Raw genomic sequence first — 23073 nt, forward strand, 5'->3', positions numbered from 1 at the left:
ACAACCAGCTGTTAGATTACAGCTTCTGGCTCTGAATGCTGGAGCAGCTGATCCTGTTGTCATGTGATGTCCCTCCTGTTGTTGATGTCCCTCCTGTTGTTGATGTCCCTCCTAATGCTGATGTCCCTCCTGTTGCTGATGTCCCTCCTGTTGTTGATGTCCCTCCTAATGCTGATGTCCCTCCTGTTGTTGATGTCACTCCTAATTCTGATGTCCCTCCTGTTGTTGATGTCCCTCCTAATGCTGATGTCCCTCCTGTTGTTGATGTCCCTCCTAATGTTGATGTCCCTCCTGTTGTTGATGTCCCTCCTAATGCTGATGTCCCTCCTGTTGTTGATGTCCCTCCTGTTGTTGATGTCCCTCCTGTTGTTGATGTCCCTCCTAATGCTGATGTCCCTCCTGTTGTTGATGTCCCTCCTGTTGTTGATGTCCCTCCTAATGCTGATGTCCCTCCTGTTGTTGATGTCCCTCCTAATGTTGATGTCCCTCCTGTTGTTGATGTCCCTCTGAATGCTGATGTCCCTAGTGTTGTTGATGTCCCTCCTGTTGTTGATGTCCCTCCTGTTGTTGATGTCCCTCCTAATGTTGATGTCCCTCCTGTTGTTGATGTCCCTCCTGTTGTTGATGTCCCTCCTGTTGTTGATGTCCCTCCTAATGCTGATGTCCCTCCTGTTGTTGATGTCCCTCCTGTTGTTGATGTCCCTCCTAATGCTGATGTCCCTCCTGTTGTTGATGTCACTCCTAATGCTGATGTCCCTCCTGTTGTTGATGTCCCTCCTGTTGTTGATGTCCCTCCTAATGTTGATGTCCCTCCTGTTGTTGATGTCCCTCCTAATGCTGATGTCCCTCCTGTTGTTGATGTCCCTCCTGTTGTTGATGTCCCTCCTAATGTTGATGTCCCTCCTGTTGTTGATGTCCCTCCTGTTGTTGATGTCCCTCCTAATGCTGATGTCCCTCCTGTTGTTGATGTACCTCCTGTTGTTGATGTCCCTCCTGTTGTTGATGTCCCTCCTGTTGTTGATGTCCTTCCTGTTGTTGAAGTCCCTCCTGTTGTTGATGTCCCTCCTGTTGTTGATGTCCCTCCTGTTGTTGAAGTCCCTCCTGTTGTTGAAGTCCCTCCTGTTGTTGATGTCCCTCCTGTTGTTGATGTCCCTCCTAATGCTGATGTCCCTCCTGTTGTTGATGTCCCTCCTAATGTTGATGTCCCTCCTGTTGTTGATGTCCCTCCTGTTGTTGATGTCCCTCCTAATGCTGATGTCCCTCCTGTTGTTGATGTCCCTCCTGCTGTTGATGTCCCTCCTGTTGTTGATGTCCCTCCTGTTGTTGATGTCCCTCCTGTTGTTGATGTCCCTCCTAATATTGATGTCCCTCCTGTTGTTGATGTCCCTCCTGTTGTTGATGTCCTTCCTGTTGTTGATGTCCCTCCTGTTGTTGATGTCCCTCCTGTTGTTGATGTCCTTCCTGTTGTTGATGTCCCTCCTGTTGTTGATGTCCTTCCTGTTGTTGATGTCCCTCCTGTTGTTGATGTCCTTCCTGTTGTTGAAGTCCCTCCTGTTGTTGAAGTCCCTCCTGTTGTTGATGTCCCTCCTGTTGTTGATGTCCTTCCTGTTGTTGATGTCCCTCCTGTTGTTGATGTCCCTCCTGTTGTTGATGTCCCTCCTAATGTTGATGTCCCTCCTGTTGTTGATGTCCCTCCTGTTGTTGATGTCCCTCCTAATGCTGATGTCCCTCCTGTTGTTGATGTCCCTCCTGTTGTTGATGTCCCTCCTAATGCTGATGTCCCTCCTGTTGTTGATGTCCCTCCTGTTGTTGATGTCCTTCCTGTTGTTGAAGTCCCTCCTGTTGTTGATGTCCCTCCTGTTGTTGAAGTCCCTCCTGTTGTTGAAGTCCCTCCTGTTGTTGATGTCCCTCCTGTTGTTGATGTCCCTCCTGTTGTTGATGTCCCTCCTAATATTGATGTCCCTCCTGCTGTTGATGTCCCTCCTGTTGTTGATGTCCCTCCTGTTGTTGATGTCCCTCCTGTTGCTGATGTCCTTCCTGTTGTTGAAGTCCCTCCTGTTGTTGATGTCCCTCCTGTTGCTGATGTCCCTCCTAATGCTGATGTCCCTCCTGTTGTTGATGTCCCTCCTAATGTTGATGTCCCTCCTGTTGTTGATGTCCCTCCTGTTGTTGATGTCCCTCCTAATGCTGATGTCCCTCCTGTTGTTGATGTCCCTCCTGTTGTTGATGTCCCTCCTAATGCTGATGTCCCTCCTGTTGTTGATGTCCCTCCTAATATTGATGTCCCTCCTGTTGTTGATGTCCCTCCTGTTGTTGATGTCCTTCCTGTTGTTGATGTCCTTCCTGTTGTTGATGTCCCTCCTGTTGTTGATGTCCCTCCTGTTGTTGAAGTCCCTCCTGTTGTTGATGTCCCTCCTGTTGTTGATGTCCTTCCTGTTGTTGATGTCCTTCCTGTTGTTGATGTCCCTCCTGTTGTTGATGTCCTTCCTGTTGTTGATGTCCCTCCTGTTGTTGAAGTCCCTCCTGTTGTTGATGTCCCTCCTGTTGTTGAAGTCCCTCCTGTTGTTGAAGTCCCTCCTGTTGTTGATGTCCCTCCTGTTGTTGATGTCCCTCCTAATGTTGATGTCCCTCCTGTTGTTGATGTCCCTCCTAATGCTGATGTCCCTCCTGTTGTTGATGTCCCTCCTGTTGTTGATGTCCCTCCTAATGTTGATGTCCCTCCTGTTGTTGATGTCCCTCCTGTTGTTGATGTCCCTCCTAATGTTGATGTCCCTCCTGTTGTTGATGTCCTTCCTGTTGTTGATGTCCCTCCTGTTGTTGAAGTCCCTCCTGTTGTTGAAGTCCCTCCTGTTGTTGATGTCCCTCCTGTTGTTGATGTCCCTCCTGTTGTTGAAGTCCCTCCTGTTGTTGAAGTCCCTCCTGTTGTTGATGTCCCTCCTGTTGTTGAAGTCCCTCCTGTTGTTGATGTCCCTCCTGTTGTTGAAGTCCCTCCTGTTGTTGATGTCCCTCCTGTTGTTGATGTCCCTCCTGTTGTTGAAGTCCCTCCTGTTGTTGATGTCCCTCCTGTTGTTGAAGTCCCTCCTGTTGTTGATGTCCCTCCTGTTGTTGATGTCCCTCCTAATGTTGATGTCCCTCCTGTTGTTGATGTCCCTCCTGTTGTTGAAGTCCCTCCTGTTGTTGATGTCCCTCCTGTTGTTGATGTCCCTCTTCTTCCATCTTTCTGACAGTTTATGACTGCTAATGTTTGTGTGGGAGTTGCTGAGATATCACATGAATGTTGCTCCTCCTCCTCCTCCGTCCCCCCCGCTGCTCCTCCACACACACAAACCCCCGGCTGGAGCTGTCGATCACCTTTATGGAGAAGCAGCAGTATATTTTAGAAGATATACAACCGATACTCGGAATTACAGCTCAGACAGGAAGATAACAGTTTAGTCTGCAGTCCGTCCTGAAATGTTGCAGAATGTGTGTCTTTCACAGATTGGATATAAAAACGTTTGTCGCTTCAGATCCAGAAGTGTCTTCAGCTGCAATACCAGCGAGTGCCACTAGAGGTCGGCTCCAAAAAGCCTCCGGCTCCATAGACTCCCATTCAACTTCTCTCATCAAATCCAAAGTGAATAAAATGTGTCCATCAGTTATCTCGGTGTTGTTAGCTAAAGTCACTCCTTCTTATTAGTTTTCTGGAGGTCCATCTGAAAATAATCCCTCATTCATTAGAAAAGAAGATTCAAGAAGACCTGTTTTTGGGGGCGTATCTGTTTGATTGACAGGCCTGTGGTGCAGTCAGGTTACAGCTATCGGTGGGCGGGACGTAGTATCGTCAGGTTTCCAATCAGATCGGTCAGATCCACCGCTGGCTCCTCCCCCAGCTCGCCCAAATATGGTCACTTCCTGCTCCAAACCGCTCCGAACTAACAAGATGGTGACGGACAGAATCTGAACTGGAGGATTCATAACGTTCACAAACCAACGATGACATCACTGATGGGTGATGACATCACTGATAGTTGATTACATCACTGCTGGTTGATGGTTGATGGTTGATGTTGGCTCAGACACGATGATTACAGTTGTTGACCACCATCACACCTTCTAACCACCATCATGTTACCATGTCCTCCAACATCCACCTTTTAAAACCATTAAATGTTGGACACGTGGACCTCAAGTTAAAATCCTGTTCCCTGATCTCTGCATGTTATTGGCTGTGTGTTGTATCCCTGACGTGTTTCAGAGGCAGCTGCAGGATATTGAACAGTTTTGTGGGCTTTTTATAGCTCTGGTCTCCAACTGTTCCCGAAGAACATTCAACAGTTTGGATTCCAACCATTTTTACAGCTTTTATCGTTCTGTCTGTTGTGAACTAAAATTGAAACACACCTGCTGTCACAGACACCTGATGAGCAGCAGGTCAGGTGGTGCATCTCACTGTAGTTTAGCAACATGATGGACTTCACAAGCAATCTCTGAACTCTGTGTGTGTGTGTGTGTGTGTGTGTGTGTGTGTGTGTGTGTGTGTGTGTGTGTGTGTGTGTGTGTGTGTGTGTGTGTGTGTGTGTGTGTGTGTGTGTGTGTTGCAGGTGTCTGGGATCGTGGGCCGGGCGGACGTCTTGGCCGGGCTGCTGTTCCTGCTGACATTCCTCTCCTATGTTTGGTAAGATGACACGTTACCACACACACACACACACACACTCACACACACACACACACACACACACACACACACACACACACACACACACACACTCACACACACACACACACACACACACACACACACACACACACACACACACACACACACGAGTAGAATCCATCAGCGTGCCTGACAGACTGATGAAGACGAGCTGGCCATGCAGATGATGATGAGGAGGATGAGGATAAGGAGGATGATGATGAAGATAATAATGATGATGGTGGTGTTCTGGTTGAATTCACACCACCAACAGGACCTGTGAAATGACACTCTGCTGCTGGAGTGACGCTCATCCACTGATTTCTGGAATTGAGGAGATACAGTTTTCAGTTTATTTGATCCAGTTAAAATTCAAGAACATATTTTATCAGATTTATTCAAGAGGGTCAATAAAAACAAAAGGAACAGTCCCATTTATCATAATTACATTTAAGATGTATTAACTGATTCACTTGGAGCGTCGTTATGATCCGCTATCATTTGTGTCGTCAGTTACTACAGTACAGGTCAATAGAAACTGAACACTTCCTGTATTTTTCAAAATAAAAGCCCTATAGCCTTTTATGACAGAAACCCCTCATAAAAAGGCTTTTATTGTGAAACATTTTTGGGAACATGTTGTGCCTGAAGTCGGACAATCACACTTTATATTTTATATTATATATTTTATATATTTTATATATATTTTATATTACATATTTTATATTATATATTTCATATTTTATATTATATATTTCATTTTATATATTATATATATTATATATTTTATATTATATATTTTATATTTCATATTATATATTACATATTTTATATTATATATTTTATATGATATATTTTACATTATATATTATACATTTTATATTATATATTTTATATTATATATTTTATATTTTATATTATATATTTTATATTTTACATTATATATTTTACATTATATATTATACATTTTATATTATATGTTTTATATTATATATTTTATATTTTATATTATATATTTTATATTATATATTTTATATTTTATATTTTATATTTTATATTTTATATTATACTCCAGAACATCCTTCAAACAGCTTCACACTGCAGCAGCACATCAACGGAGCGACTGCTGAAGGTTGTCTTGGTGGAACCGAAGCTGTTTCCTCCGATGTGTATCAGTTTATCAAAACCGGGAGTTGTCGGTTCAATTTTCAGAATTGTGTCTCCAGTTGAAACTCTTTCTGTTTTAGCCAATGCTGTTTTAAAGGATGTCGTTGGTAGTTTACCGTCAGCTTAATGACTAATTAGAATGTGTCCTGATGTCCGTCTGTCCTCCCGTCCTCCAGGAGCGTGGCCCCGTGTGTTTCCGAGGCCTCTCTGCCCTCCACGGTGTGGGCCGGCTCGCTGCTCGTCAGCCTGGTTCTGGGGACGTGTGCGATGCTGGTGAAGGAGACGGGCATCACCGTGTTCGCGGTGTGTCTTCTGTACGACGCGCTGGTCCTCTGCCGCCGGCCGCTCGTCTGGTGAGGCTCTCATTTCTTTCTTATCTCCATGTTTGCGGGCCGCGGCTCGCTGGGCGGGAACGCCGGGGTTCTGCTGGGTTTTATATTTACACAGTTCACGGTTTCCTCCGGAGAGCTGCCGGCTGCAGACACACAGTTTGTTCAGCAGACAAAGTGCTTTTTCTACCAGAAAGAGCTGGAATATAAAGTGCTCTGTGGTTGTGATATTGATGTGGAAGGGTGCATTTATTTCATCAGTATTTATATCTACAGCTGGATGCACGTTCAGGTTAAAGGACGAGATTTAAAACATCCTTTCACTCTGGAACTGGAGCTCCGTTTTCTAGCTGCAGGAGCTCTTCTTCAGTTTTCCTCCTTTTATCTGACAGATCTCCAGTTTTCTGAGATGTGACCTCGACTGGCTGGAAACTTCCCTTTTAAAATCCAGAAAGTGTTGTTGATGATCTGAGACGTCATCAGTCCACAGACAGACTCAGCTTTAGAGCTTCGGTCCTGGATCACAGCGTTAAAAGAGTTTAATCTCAGCTTTGTGAAAGTACATTTCAACCTCGTGATTTTAATATTGAGCTCTTAGACCTGAATGATGTCATCAGATGGGGCTCTGGCTCCGGGTCGGACGCTCCTGTTCACTTCTTGGGTTCTCTTCTTTTAAGTTCACAAGCTTTCATTGTCGTGTTCCTGAAGCTGTGCAGCGTCACAGGTAAACATGAAGATCCTTATTTTGGAGTCCTCTTTTTTAAATTGTATTCACTGTAATAATGAAGAGAGGATGACCTGCAGCTGGACTTGAACCCGGGTTCTGATCCAGGTCTGACCAGGTGAGCTGCTGTGTGTGTTGGTGTGTGATTGAGGCGTCCTCTCTGTATTTTTATTTATTTTTTTATTCATTTGTACAGTTTGACTACCAGTGAAGATTAATCTGATAATAATTATTGATTATTATAGTGATTATTACCATTGCCAGTTTTCCAGTAGTGATTGACAGCTGTCAGCTCCTCCTCTTCTTCATGTTGAACTGACAGACTGCTGTGATGTCACCAGATCACAGGACTGTGTTTCCTTCATGGACACACACTGACTGCAGCTGCTTGACCCTTCCTGTTGTGTGTGTGTGTGTGTGTGTGTGTGTGTGTGTGTCCTTCAGTGAGTGACACCATGTGAAAGTACGGTTAAAACGTGGTTAAAAGGCGGCACGGTGTCTCACAGCAGAAAGAAGTTCGGACCGTGTCCATCCATGTTGTATGTTCTCTCCTTGGTCACATGACTTCACTGCCAGCTGCTCCAGTAAGTTGATACTCCTGGAACAGTGATTGCAGATGTTCACTGGATGCTACCCGCTGCTCCTTGTGTGTGTTTTGGTGCAACATCCCACAGACTGGATATAAAACTACAGACTGGATATAAAACTACAGGCTGGATATAAAACTACAGACTGGATATAAAACTACAGACTGGATATAAAACACAGACTGGATATAAAACTACAGAATGGATATAAAACTACAGACTGGATATAAAACTACAGAATGGATATAAAACACAGACTGGATATAAAACTACAGACTGGATATAAAACTACAGACTGGATATAAAACTACAGACTGGATATAAAACTACAGGCTGGATATAAAACTACAGACTGGATATAAAACTACAGACTGGATATAAAACACAGACTGGATATAAAACTACAGAATGGATATAAAACTACAGACTGGATATAAAACTACAGAATGGATATAAAACACAGACTGGATATAAAACTACAGACTGGATATAAAACTACAGACTGGATATAAAACACAGACTGGATATAAAACTACAGACTGGATATAAAACTACAGACTGGATATAAAACTACAGACTGGATATAAAACCACAGACTGGATATAAAACACAGACTGGATATAAAACTACAGACTGGATATAAAACTACAGACTGAATATAAAACTACAGACTGGATATAAAACCACAGACTGGATATAAAACTACAGACTGGATATAAAACACAGACTGGATATAAAACTACAGACTGGATATAAAACCACAGACTGGATATAAAACTACAGACTGGATATAAAACACAGACTGGATATAAAACTACAGACTGAATATAAAACTACAGACTGGATATAAAACCACAGACTGGATATAAAACTACAGACTGGATATAAAACCACAGACTGGATATAAAACCACAGACTGGATATAAAACTACAGACTGGATATAAAACCACAGACTGGATATAAAACACAGACTGTATATAAAACTACAGACTGGATATAAAACTACAGACTGGATATAAAACCACAGACTGGATATAAAACTACAGACTGGATATAAAACCACAGACTGGATATAAAACTACAGACTGGATATAAAACCACAGACTGGATATAAAACTACAGACTGGATATAAAACCACAGACTGGATATAAAACACAGACTGGATATACAATGCATCCAGAAAGTATTCACAGCGCTTCACTTTTTCCACATTTTGTTATATTACAGCTTTATTCCAAAATGGATTAAATTCATTTGCTCAAAATTCTACACACAATATCCCATCATGACAACGTGAAATACATTTTTTTTGAAATTTTTGCAAATCTATTAAAAATCAAAAAAAAAAAAAAAAACGTACATAAGTATTCACAGCCTTTGCCATTACACTCAACATTGAGCTCAGGTGCATCCTGTTTCCACTGATCATCCTTCAGATGTTTCTACAACTTGATTGGAGTCCACCTGGTAAATTCAGTTGATTGGACATGATTTGGAAAGACACACACCGTCTATATAAGGTCCCACAGTTGACATGTCAGAGCACAAACCAAGACATGAAGTCCAAAGAATCATCTGTAGACCTCCGAGACAGGATTGTATGGAGGATCAGATCTGGGGAAAGGTACAGAAACGTTTCTGCAGCATTGAAGGTCCCAATGAGCACAGTGGCCTCCATCATCTGTAAATGGAAGAAGTTTGAACCACCAGGACTCTTCCTAGAGTTGGCCGCCCGGCCAAACTGAGCGATCGGGGAAGAAGGGCCTTAGTCAGGGAGGTGACCAAGAACCCGATGGTCACTCTGACAGAGCTCCAACGTTGCTCTGTGAAGAGAGGAGAACCTTCCAGAAGGACAACCATCTCTGCAGCACTCCACCCAGCAGGCCTGTATGGTAGAGTCGCCAGACGGAAGCCACTCCTCAGTAAAAGGCTCATGACAGCCCACCTGGAGTTTACCAAAAGGCACCTGAAGGACTGTCAGACCAGGAGAAACTAAATTCTCTGGTCTGATGAAACAAAGATTGAACTCTTTGGCCTGAATGCCAAGCGTCATGTCTGGAGGAAACCAGGCAGCGCTCATCACCTGGCCAACACCATCTCTACAGTGAAGCATGGTGGTGGCAGCATCATGCTGTGGGGATGTTTTTCAGCAGCAGGAACTGGGAGACTAGTCAGGATGGAGGGAAAGATGAATGCAGCAATGTACAGAGACATCCTTGATGAAAACCTTCTCCAGAGCGCTCTGGACTTCAGACTGGGGCGAAGGTTCATCTTCCAACAGGACAACGACCCGAAGCACACAGCCAAGATAACAAAGGAATGGCTTCGGGACAACTCTGTGAATGTCTTTGAGTGTCCCAGGCAGAGCCCAGACTTGAACCCGATTGAACATCTCTGGAGAGATCTGAAGATGTCTGAGCACCGACACTCCCCATCCAACCTGATGGAGCTTGAGAGGTCCTGCAAAGAAGAACGGGAGAAACTGCCCAAGAATAGGAGCCAAGCTTATAGCTTCATACTCAAAAAGAGTTGAGGCTGTAAGTTCTGCCAAAGGTGCTTCAACAAAGTATTGAGCAAAGGCTGTGAATACTTATGTACATGTTATATTTTTGTTCTTTATTTTTAATAGATTTGCAAAAATTTTCAACAAACTATTTTCACTTTGTCATTATGGGATATTGTGTGTAGAATTTTGAGGAAAAAAATGAATTTAATCCATTTTGGAATAAATCTGTAACATAACAAAATGTGGAATAAGTGAAGCACTGTGAATACTTTCCGGATGCACTATAAAACCACAGACTGGATATAAAATTACAGACTGGATATAAAACAGACTGGATATAAAACTACAGACTGGATATAAAACTACAGACTGGATATAAAACTACAGACTGGATATAAAACACAGACTGGATATAAAACACAGACTGGATATAAAACTACAGACTGGATATAAAACTACAGACTGGATATAAAACAGACTGGATATAAAACTACAGACTGGATATAAAACACAGACTGGATATAAAACACAGACTGGATATAAAACTACAGACTGGATATAAAACACAGACTGGATATAAAACACAGACTGGATATAAAACTACAGACTGGATATAAAACAGACTGGATGGTTGATGACATCACTGATGGTTGTGCTCGGTGTGCCTCCCTACATGTCTAGAACTCTCGACTGCTTTGCTCACATTGGACGGGTCATTCTGCCGGCCACCATGTGGATCACACGGAACCAGAATACCTGGTCACTTTTTTTTCCAGTCACAAGGTGTACCTTTATTAGGTTCATCTTGTTGGTACCGTTGGACCCTTTTGCCTTCAGAACTGCTTTAATTCTTAATTCTTGGTGTCGTAGATTCAACGAGCTGCTGGAAACATTCCTCAGAGGTTTCGCTCCATATTCACATGATGACATCACAGGTGCTGCAGATTTATCAGCTGCACATCCGTGATGTGAATCTCCCGTTGCACCACATCCCAAAGCTTCTATTAGATGGAGATGTGGTGACCGTGGAGGCCGTTGGAGTCCAGTGAACTCATCGTCATGTTCCAGAAACCAGTTTGAGATGATTTGATCTTTGTGACGTGGTGCGTTATCCTGCTGGAAGCAGCCATCAGGAGACGGTCCACTGAGGACATAAAGGGACGGACACGGTCAGCAGCAATACTCAGGTAGGCTGTAGTGTTTACATGATGCCCAGCTGGTACGAAGGACCCAAAGTGGGACAAGAAAATATCAAACCACCACCATCAGACCGCCATCACACCACCATCCCCCCACTGCCACCATCACCACATCATCACACCACCATCCCCCCACTACCACCATCACCGCACCATCACACCACCACCACCACCACACCACCACCACCATCACCACCAGCCTGAACCGCTGATACCAGGCAGGATGGATCCACGCTTTCATGTCGTTGATGCCAAACTCTGCCGACCATCTGAATGTGGCAGCAGAAATCCAGACTCATCAGACGGAGACGTTACTCCGATCTTCTCCTGTCCAATGAGCCGGTGTGAATCCAGCCTCAGTTTGCTGTTGTTAGCTGACAGGAGGACCCGGTGGTCTTCTGCTGCTGGAGTCCGTCTGCTTCAAGCTTCCACATGTTGTTCAGATCTTCTGCATACCTCGGTTGGAACGAGTGCTTATTAGGGTCCGAGCACCGAGCATCGGTGTGAAGCCCTGTTGTTGCATAAAAATGTTCTCGTTCTTGGTCGTTCTTCTTCTCCTTACATAAAGGGATTTTCCTTTTTGGAATCTTCATCATATACAAAAACTCATGAAAGTAGAAACACATTTGTCTCCCGGCGAAAAATTTAGTATTCTAGTGGAGTCGCGAGTGGGTGTGGCCAAACGGCTCGAGAGCGCCCCCTACAGAGATGCCCCGGCGGCCACATTTACCTAAATTCACCAAATCCGGTGGACACGTGTATCACACCTGCCCGTAAGAGGCGGCCATTTTGAGCGTCTCACCATGAAACCAGGAGTTGCTTTAAATCTTATGTACATGGACCGACCTTCTCCAAACATCACAGGTATGATAACAGCCCCGCCCTGAAGACCCCTGTGGGGTAATATTAGCTCATAGCGCCCCCTGTTGGCCACTGGAAATGACACTTTTCATACGTTCACATTCTACGTCGAGCTGGTTGATCCCATGAACCTAAAGTCGGGTCACAATAACTTAAACATGTAGTTGATGATATATTGAGACATTCGTTCAACTTTGTCCTTGGGTGTCGCCGTGACGATGCGGCAAAGTTTGATGTCTCGCCGTGATACAGGAAGTTGATGTTTTAAGGTCAACGGGTGCTTGAAACCTCACGAAACGTATGACATACATCCGGCGTGGTGAGACGATACATCTGATGTGTTTTGCGAGTGGGCGTGGCCAAACGGCTCGCCAGCGCCCCCTGCTGGAGACAGGAAACGAGACAAAAATAGCAACTTTAAGTGGGTATACGCGGTCCCTCGCACGCTGCACGTCGGGGAGACATCTTCGGGGAGACGGTGCGCTGGAGTGCGAGGGCCCGTACATCACTGCTTGCAGTTTTAATTGGAGTTACTATTTCCTTTCTATCATCTCCAACCAGTCTAGCTGTTCTCCTTTGACCTCTGACCTCTGGCATCAACAAGGCATCAGAGAACTGCAGCTCCCTGGATATTTTCTCTTTGTCGGACCGTTCTCTGTAAAGCTAGAGATGGTTGTTGGTGAAAATCCCAGTAGATCATCAGTTAGTGAAATACTCAGACCAGCCCGTCTGGCTCCAACAACCTGCCACCTTCAAATCACTGAAATCACCTTTCTTCCTGTTCTGATGCTCCGTTTGACCTTCAGCAGCTCGTCTTCACCGTGTCTTCATGCCTCAATACATTGAGCTGCTGCCATGTGATTGGCTGATCAGATATTTGCGTTAACAAGCAGTTGAACAGGTGTACCTAATAAAGTGGTCGGTGAGTGTATATTATGTTGCTGTTGTGTAAATGGACATTTTGAATTTTTTTACAACCCCGTTTCAAAAAACTGGTGTCTCCTTTGTTGTATTGTTCATGTCCTGATGCTCCAGATGTTTTCAATGATTGACAGGTCTGGACTGCAGGAGGCCAGTTTATCAGTGGACTCTTCTACTAGAGAACCATGCTGTTGGAATACGTGCAGAATGTGGTTGGACGTTGTTCTGCTGAAATAAACAAGACCTTCCCTGAAAGAGACGTTGTCTGGATGGCAGCATATGTTGCTCCAAAACCTGAATATATCATTCAGCATTAATGCTTCCTTCCAGATGTTCAAGCTACCCATGTCATGTGCACTAATGCATCCTGTACCATCACAGATGCTGGCTTTAGAACTGAGCTGATAACAAGCTGGATGGTCCCTCTCCTCTTTAACCTGGAGGATGCAGCGTCCATGATTTCCAAACAGAATCTCAGATTGTGATCCATCAGACCTCAGGACAGTTGTCCACTTCACCTCAGTCCATCTTCAATGATCTCGGTTTCAACACTTGATATGTTGTCTTTGGTCTATTTTCAGTTAGATATGAGTTTGTGTGATTTTTAAATCATTGCTTTCTGTTTTTATTTACATTTCACACGGTGTCACAACTTTTTTGGAAACTCGGTTCTGTTTTATTCTTGAGAACTCATGACTTTTCCTCCTGACAGTATTCAGTTTATGAGTACCTGAACTGTTACAGTAAGAATTAGGCCCAGTTGGTAGCGTGTGTGTGTGTGTGTGCGTGCGTGCGTGCATGCGTGCGTGCGTGTGTGTGTGTGTGTGTGTGTGTGTGTGTGTGTGTGTGTCTGTGTGTGTGTGTGTGTGTGTGTGTGTGTGTGTGTGTGTGCGTGCGTGTGTGTGTGCGTGCGTGCGTGTGTGCGTGCGTGCGTGTGTGTGTCTCTCGTCTCTGCTTTGTCTTGTTTGTGTCTTCCTGTAAACTGCTGCCAGCTGCTATGATAACCCTTCATACTGCAGGAGTCTCTCTCTCTCACACACACACACACACACACACACACACAGACACACACACACACACACACACACACACACACACACACAGACAAACACACACACACACACACACACACACAGACACACACAGACACACACACACACACACACACACACACACACACACACACACACACACACACACACAGACACACACACACACACACACACACACACACACAGACAAACACACACACACACACACACACACACACACAGACAAACACACACACACACACACACACAGACACACACACACACACACACACACACACACACACACACACACACAGACAAACACACACACACACACACACACACAGACACACACAGACACACACAGACACACACACACACACACACACACACAGAGCAGTAAGCCTGTGTAATAGCAGCAGTGGCGGTGTAAAGCTGGCAGAGGGCTGATAATGTGGTGCTGCAGACGGCATCCAGCCTGTGAGGAGGGATACGGAGGCCTCTGCAGGATTTAGACCTTTCAGAGTGTTTATCTCCCGACAAACAAACTGCTCACTCTATTCCTGCCTCACACAAAATTACAGGTGCAGTCAGGTGAGGGAGGGTTTACTGAAGCTGCCTTTTGACGCCGGGATAATTCTTATGTTCTAGTTCAAAAATACAGATATCAGGCAGAGAAATAAGTAGTTTTAATGTTGGAAATCAACAGCGTGAGTTTACAGATGAATTGAAGTATTTGTATTTCTCTGCAGATGATCGTATTTCATTGTGTGGTGCGTCAGTCTGAGCTGACTGAGTACCCATCCTGATATTCTCCATATTGTGTCTGTCCAGTTTATGATGACGGGGTTTTACAGCTGTGGGCGTGTTGTGGTGGAACCGACTGTAAATATAAATAAAAACAGAATGTGTTGATTTGTAAATCACATAAACCCATATTTAATTTAAAATAGACCAAAGACAACATATCAAATGTTGGAACGGAGACATTTTATTGTTTTATAAAAATATTTTCTTATTTTTAATTTGATGGCAGCAACACGTGTCTAAAACGTTGAGACAGATTCAACTAAACAGTGGAAAAGTTGTGTAAATGGGAAACACCTGGTGCTCACCTGTTCTAACAGCTGATTGGTTCAACAAACACCTTCTTTAGAAACTTTGCATTTGTCTTGATTTGAAGAGTCGATTGAATTTTGAAAGTTTATTCTGTAATGAGAATAAATCTTGTTGGTTGAATACATTCAGATTACAGATCAATACATGTTTATTAACATGGCACTGAGTTCATTATGGAAGCATTTAACAACATAAAAACGTCTGTAGTCTTCTGAAATATTTAATATTTATCACAGGAAAAAGGATTTGTGGAGGATTGCATCCAAGAAGCAAAAACAGGTCGAAGAAATGTCCAGAAGGAAAAATGAGAAATCAGATCAATTATTGTCAAACCCGGAGATCCTTCTGCAGACAGACGGGTTCATACATCAACTCATGTCTGTGTATTTCTGTTAGTTACATTATGGGATGCATCAGGTTAACATACTGTACTGTCAGACGCTGCTGGTGAGTGTGTTAGAGTGAATTGAGGATAAAATGGAGGCGCTCCTGTCTGTCGCTTTCTGTGTTTACATGTTGGAGGATAATTTGATGAGAGGCAGGTTAACCTCTCCAACCCCAAACACTCTCTGGCAGCTTCACACCGTCTCGTTGTGCTGCCAAACTCTTCTCCGAGCTGCACGACGGAGGACAGTTTCACATTTATAGGGGATCTGAGTTCCTGAATATGCCAAGCACGTCAGGATGCATTATGGGAAAATCTGGTAAAAATGTCCTGAAGACAGCGCAGATATTCTGACGTGATGGTGCGACTGTGAAACATCCTGAATCGGTCCGTCTGCTGTAGGCTGAGAAAAGCTGAAGGAAACCTTCCAAACAAATGAACCTTGTTTAAACCCTCAGCTCCTGTCACAGCTCCTTTCTTCTTCATCTCTACATGTCATCACAGGCTGCACAGAAATACCTTCAGCTGGCGTGGGAGAGCTCATAAACTGTACAGATATGTTGTCACGGCCTTTGATTTGACTTTTTGGGGATAATGTCTGGAGTTCCTGCCGCTGTTGGAGCGGATGGTCGTGAAGCTCAGAGGGTGAATCTCACGCTCATCTTATTTCAGTGATCTCCAAAACCTTATGTAAACCAGCAGCTTGTTTTTTATGGTTTTAAAGGTGCAATCTGGAGGGTTTTTAGTTTAAAACATTCAAAAAATGAGCCGCAATTATCTAACGGCTGTGAAGGAATCGTAGAGTTGACATCATGTCACTCACTGAGACTCCTACTGAAGTTAGCATGCTAACTAGCCACACCACATAGATGTTAAGAAAGGTTATAGACTTTAAATTCACAGAAGGGCATCTTTAAGTTTTACATGCTGCACCTTTAATCCGATGTTAAACTTGTCAAAGTTACTGAGAGGAGCATGTCGTGCTGAATCAACAGTATGTGAAGGATTCGTGACTGTGAGTCGGAGGCGGTGATTTCTGACGCTTGTTGTTCGGATGGGCATGAAAAGTCTTGAGTTCATGGAGGAGCAGTGGAGGCCGGAGACAGCCGGAACAATTTACACCACGTATCCTTGGAGTCAGGTGGATTCCTGAGACCCGGCTGGTCCCCTGCTGAGGGAGGAAGTGTTCATGGAAGTGTGTCAAAATATACTGAGTGAAACAGACTCGCAAATAAAAGTCCTTCTTCTTCATTCTTTCATCAAAGATCACCTGAATATTTTCAGTGAGATGGACAGTCTTCAGAGCGAGGACTGCACTGCATGTACGTCCTCCTCCGTCCGTCCTCTGGGAATCTGCAGGATGTTTATTGTTGTGATCAAAAATGTTTGATTTTCCAGCAGATTTTCTCAAAAATGTCGATATCATTTGTGGAGTTTTAAGTGAGTTTTATGCGTAAAATTGCAGGAATTCAAAAAAAATTATAAGTCGAGAAAGAAAAATCAAATTTTTTTTTTTAAAGCACTACCTGATAAATGAATAAATCTGTAATAAATCCGGTGATAATAATCATGCTGCACATCACAGAAATATCTTAGTTCTAATCTTTTTTATTTATTTATTGAACAGAGCAGCGTTTCATGGTGAAAATCTGATCGTCCCTGAACTTCACACAATGATCAGAAACACAAGAACAGCTGATTAGAACAAGAAGACAATGGAAAAGACGTCGAGCTAACTGAAGCTGTCGGTGTTGGGGAGGTTCGTCACAGTGTGTCTGCCTGTTGTTATGGGATTTGCTACAAGGAGGCATTATGGGATGCTGCCAGTGTCTCTGTTTGGTATCTGGAGAAGATGAAACTGCTTCTGATTTAATTTGAACTTTAATTAAACCTGAACAGCTGCTGTTGGAGCCACAGAAGAGGCTAACTGGTTGACAGACAGTCTGTCGAGGATGAAGAGGTGTGACGAGGAGAGATGATGGGATGGAAAGTGTTGGAGGAGGGAACCTAGCTGGAACTGTACAGCAGTTAATTAACAACAGAACGAGTGAAGAATCACGACTTTGTTCTTTCACTGTTTTCTGAATAGTGAAGGAGGTCACATGACGTCCATATTTGGCAGCTGATGGGCCGTAGCGGGAAATACTATAAATAGATAGTTACTTCCTGGTTGAATCCAGGTATTGTGACTTTGTTCTGTCCATGTTTGAGGAGTGCAGATGCAGCTGTGGCAGATTTTCTCAAAAATGATGTAATTTGTGTTTTGAGTTTTTTGTGTAATGTTGCGTGAATTCGAAAATTGCAAGAATGTGTTTTTGTTTTTTTATCACCAACTGATAAATTAATAAGTCTGTAATCACTTCCTGTGATAATAATCCTGCTGCACATCACAAAAATATTTTAATTATTTTGTATGTATTTATTGAACTTAGAGAACCGTGGAGATAAAAGTTACTAAAAGCTCCTGAAAGCTCCTCAAAGGTCCTAAAAGGTCCTAAAAAATGTTTCCAGAACAGACTGGAATATAGAAACAAGGACGACATCAGCTGTCAAAATAAGAGCTTTAGATGCTGTTTAATTCATGTTCATTCAACACATAGACCTGCTGGATGAAACAAACAAAGAGACGTCTCTGACAACTGGACGTGTGGAGAAAACTCATTTAACATCCAGTAATATGGAATCACTTCCTTTGATCACAAACATTTAATCATCATTTTAATGTGAAGGACACATTTCCCTCCTCCTCCATCCAGCACGTTAAACACTGACCAGCTGCTAATTGTCAGTTTGTTTTTTATAAAACGTGGAAACGAAGCGGTGAGAAGCTCCTTCGTGTCCATTGAGCTCTTTGTTCAGCAGCTGTTGGGTGTCGACTGGAGGAGACTCGCTGTCCGAGCTGATGAAGACTGTGATGAAGACTCCAGAGTCAGATCATCTCTGACAGCTGAGAGGATGAAGACTGTCCTACATCTGAACATTAACGTTGTGCTCAGCCTGTTAATTGTGACTGATAACATAATTACTGAGCTCAACCTGCAGGTTTTCATGTTAATCAAACACTCAGCTGAGGGTGTCGAGGAGGTTAAACGAAGCCAAGAACTAATATTTATTAATATTGACAGAGCAAGTTTTATTGTAACTTCATGTACCTGAACAATTCAGGTAGGATTGAGCTCTGAGTCTGATGCAGGGAGGTCAGACGTGACCGTTCATGTGAAGTAAACCTCGTAGACAGAAACCTTCAGTCCTCCTGTAGTTGAATTTGTTGAGACAACAGTGTGCGTTTTACAGGATATTATACAACCAGTAGCTCCGCCCCCAGAGATCTGATTGGTCAACTGAACATCTGGAACAAATCATCATGACATCACATCCTGCTCATCACTAGAAACATCACTCCACCTCCTCAATGGGAATATAAAATTAGAGTTTCATATAACATGTAATATAATGTAGTTTCTACATGTTATAGGTCTATTAAATGAGCCATTTGGTGAAGTCGGGTCTCTTTTGGTCCTTTTTGGTCGCTCCGAGCACCCGTACCGTAACACCACGGATAGTCACGCACTTACAATCCTAGAGGAGGCTAGCTGGACCGGTTTGGTTTGAACACATGACACGGAGCTAAAATGTTAAAAACACATGAGAACATGGATATCTTTGTTCATCAGGTATCTTTGTTCATCAGATATCTTTGTTCATCAGATATCTTTGTTCATCAGGTATCTTTGTTCATCAGGTATCTTTGCTCATCAGATATCTTTGTTCATCAGATATCTTTGTTCATCACATATCTTTGTTCATCAGATATCTCTGTTCATCAGATATCTTTGTTCATCAGATATCTTTGTTCATCAGATATCTTTGCTCATCAGATATCTTTGTTCATCAGATATCTTTGTTCATCACATATCTTTGTTCATCAGATATCTTTGTTCATCACATATCTTTGTTCATCAGATATCTTTGCTCATCAGATATCTTTGTTCATCAGATATCTTTGCTCATCACATATCTTTGTTCATCACATATCTTTGTTCATCTGTCTGTCGACCTGTTCAACAGCCAAGGTGACCTGTCTGTCTTCATGAAGAGGTGACCTCATGAGGAGGTGACCTGTCTGTCTTCATGAAGAGGTTACCTCATGAGGAGGTGACCTGTCTGTCTTCATGAAGAGGTGACCTCATGAGGAGGTGACCTGTCTGTCTTCATGAAGAGGTGACCTCATGAGGAGGTGACCTGTCTGTCTTCATGAAGAGGTTACCTCATGAGGAGGTGACCTGTCTGTCTTCATGAAGAGGTTACCTCATGAGGAGGTGACCTGTCTGTCTTCATGAAGAGGTGACCTCATGAGGAGGTGACCTGTCTGTCTTCATGAAGAGGTGACCTCATGAGGAGGTGACCTGTCTGTCTTCATGAAGAGGTGACCTCATGAGGAGGTGACCTGTCTGTCTTCATGAAGAGGTGACCTCATGAGGAGGTGACCTGTCTGTCTTCATGAAGAGGTGACCTCATGAGGAGGTGACCTGTCTGTCTTCATGAAGAGGTGACCTCATGAGGAGGTGTAGTTTTCAGTTACAGACTTTCATCCATATTTCAGGGAATATTCTGCATCATCAGAAATGCAAACCTGCATGTTTATGATAAATCCTTTAAAGAAGCAGCTGCAGCTCGTAGATTGATCCAGTGACTGTAGCTGTTGTTTCAAGGTTGGACTAAATATTTACGTATACTGGTCGAGTGGCAGCATTTAAAGAAATGTGTCCTGTGAACACCAGCACTTAGAGTTCCTGTTTCCTGTAGATGCTTTTCTTGAGAAAGTCAATTTTGGTGAAAGTCAGCCTAGACTATGAAACTTGTACAAAGACCGCAAACGGATGTCTGAACCTGTCCTCTACTGTATGTTTAAGAATTTACTGCCAAACCAAACGGATTCTGTCCGTCACCATCTTTGCTCGTTCGGAGTGGTTTGAAACAGGAAGTGACCATATTTGGACGAGCTGGGGGAGGAGTGTTGTATCTCAAATTGTTGTCCCCAATTGTTTTCCCCGAGTCCGTTGATAGAAGCAGTCTTTAGGCATTTACCGGTCTTAGTTGATTTTTATTAAGCGTAGTTTACAAGATATCTTGGAGAGCCCAACATCAACCTGAGGTCTCTTTGTTGGATTCTGACTTCCCCCTTTCCGGCACATACACTTATACTATAGGAAGAGGTGTTACCTACAGTGAGGCGGGAACATTTGCATAGTATGTTTGTCTCAGTACTTTTCCACTGTCCTCCGTTTGAACCACATCCCCCTTTTGATGTGATAGTGAGTTGCACCCCACTGTGACCCCAACGTGATAAGTTCCTGCATAAGCAATGTGTTCTACAATGCTTACAGTCAGTATATATTTTGAGCTTCTGTGCTAGGATATGTTTACAACAATACAACACATATATATATATATATATCATATCATATCACTTACATATAGGTCGTACCATCACTACCGATCTTAAGGTGTAGACAAAAGGCTGTGTATGTAAACGTGAGTGATACTGCTTGGCCAAACCAAAAGGTCACAGTAGGAGGTCTGCAACCTGTGGGGTCACATACAGTTGTTCTTTGAGGCATTATCAGACGGCTGTCTGGAGGATTCCAGGGGGTGAAGGAAGACAACCCCCACCTCCACCAACCAACAAAGAATACATCAATATACATGACTTTTAGGTGGAAGACAACCCAAATTATATTGTATTATCGTACAACATATGAGCCCTCATATGCACTAAGCAGATCTATATTCCACAGGAGCCAGGGGTGGATCTGACCGATCTAATTGGAAACCTGACGATACTACGTCCGCCCCCCGATAGCTGTAACCTGACTGCACCACAGACCTGGTGAAAGGTGACTTTCGCTAACAACACCGAGATAACTGGAATATCCAGTCTGTAGTTTTATATCCAGTCTGTGTTTTATATCCAGTCTGTAGTTTTATATCCAGTCTGTAGTTTTATATCCAGTCTGTAGTTTTATATCCAGTCTGTGTTTTATATCCAGTCTGTAGTTTTATATTCAGTCTGTAGTTTTATATCCAGACTGTAGTTTTATATCCAGTCTGTAGTTTTATATTCAGTCTGTAGTTTTATATCCAGACTGTAGTTTTATATCCAGTCTGTAGTTTTATATCCAGACTGTAGTTTTATATCCAGTCTGTGTTTTATATCCAGACTGTAGTTTTATATTCAGTCTGTAGTTTTATATCCAGACTGTAGTTTTATATCCAGTCTGTAGTTTTATATCCAGACTGTAGTTTTATATCCAGTCTGTAGTTTTATATCCAGTCTGTGTTTTATATCCAGTCTGTAGTTTTATATTCAGTCTGTAGTTTTATATCCAGTCTGTAGTTTTATATTCAGTCTGTAGTTTTATGTCCAGTCTGTAGTTTTATATCCAGTCTGTGTTTTATATCCAGTCTGTAGTTTTATATCCAGTCTGTGTTTTATATCCAGTCTGTAGTTTTATATTCAGTCTGTAGTTTTATATCCAGTCTGTAGTTTTATATCCAGTCTGTAGTTTTATATCCAGTCTGTGTTTTATATCCAGTCTGTAGTTTTATATCCAGTCTGTGTTTTATATCCAGTCTGTAGTTTTATATCTAGACTGTAGTTTTATATCCAGTCTGTAGTTTTATATCCAGTCTGTAGTTTTATATCCAGACTGTAGTTTTATATCCAGTCTGTAGTTTTATATCCAGTCTGTAGTTTTATATCCAGTCTGTAGTTTTATATCCAGTCTGTGTTTTATATCCAGTCTGTAGTTTTATATCTAGACTGTAGTTTTATATCCAGACTGTAGTTTTATATTCAGTCTGTAGTTTTATATTCAGTCTGTAGTTTTATATCCAGTCTGTAGTTTTATATCCAGTCTGTAGTTTGTTGAATACAGTTTTCTCCATTTAAGATTGTGATGTGTTTGTCGCCTGCTGCTCCGTCAGCTCGTCAGGTGTCAAGACAAGTTGGAGGAGGTATGGACTGAACAAAGAGACGCCTCCGTCGGATTATTCACAGCGCACCTTTTTCTTCTGATGAGAATTCCCAGGTCGTCCTGGGTCGTAATCCATCATCCTTGATTGTATTCAAAATGCACCACTGGAGACGTTGTGGGTGTTGATTGAGCTTTATCTCACTCACACACCATGCAGACAGCAGATGTTACTATTTGTATGCTGCTGGATTACAAAGCAGTTGAGAATGAAGTGATGGTTTTACATAATCAAAGTCAGTCTTCTGTGGTTCATGAGGAGCTTTGTTAAAGCTGAGAAATAACTGTAATGAAGGTAGCGTACTACTGAAATGTGTTTGTTGAGGAATCTGTTGGATCCTGACATCAATTCAATGTCAAAGTGAACAAAGAACATTCATCACTACAGTGAAATCAGGAGCTGGAACCATGTTGAGGAGTGAACAGAAGTCAATTATTCACACTTAAAGCTCCTGATGCAACTTATTTATTAACAACACTGATGAAGAGCAATGTGCTCCAAATATCAGTGATGTTGAGTGTTAATCATT

General features: G+C 42.8%; 1 protein-coding gene across 2 annotated transcripts in view; it reads left to right on the top strand.

The window, feature by feature from the left end:
- Positions 1–23073, top strand: part of tmtc1 (transmembrane O-mannosyltransferase targeting cadherins 1) — a 168556-nt gene that overhangs the window by 67176 nt on the left and 78307 nt on the right. For both annotated transcript variants that reach the window (XM_069156344.1, XM_069156345.1), the window contains 2 exons: positions 4584–4657; positions 6022–6198. In XM_069156344.1, the coding sequence (XP_069012445.1) occupies positions 4584–4657; positions 6022–6198 (251 nt within the window). The remainder of the gene's footprint in view (positions 1–4583; positions 4658–6021; positions 6199–23073) is intronic.

Source organism: Embiotoca jacksoni, unplaced genomic scaffold (assembly GCF_022577435.1).
Source record: "Embiotoca jacksoni isolate LCO1_2020_lvr unplaced genomic scaffold, fEmbJac1.0.p SCAF_21, whole genome shotgun sequence".
Taxonomy (NCBI): Eukaryota; Metazoa; Chordata; class Actinopteri; family Embiotocidae; genus Embiotoca; species Embiotoca jacksoni.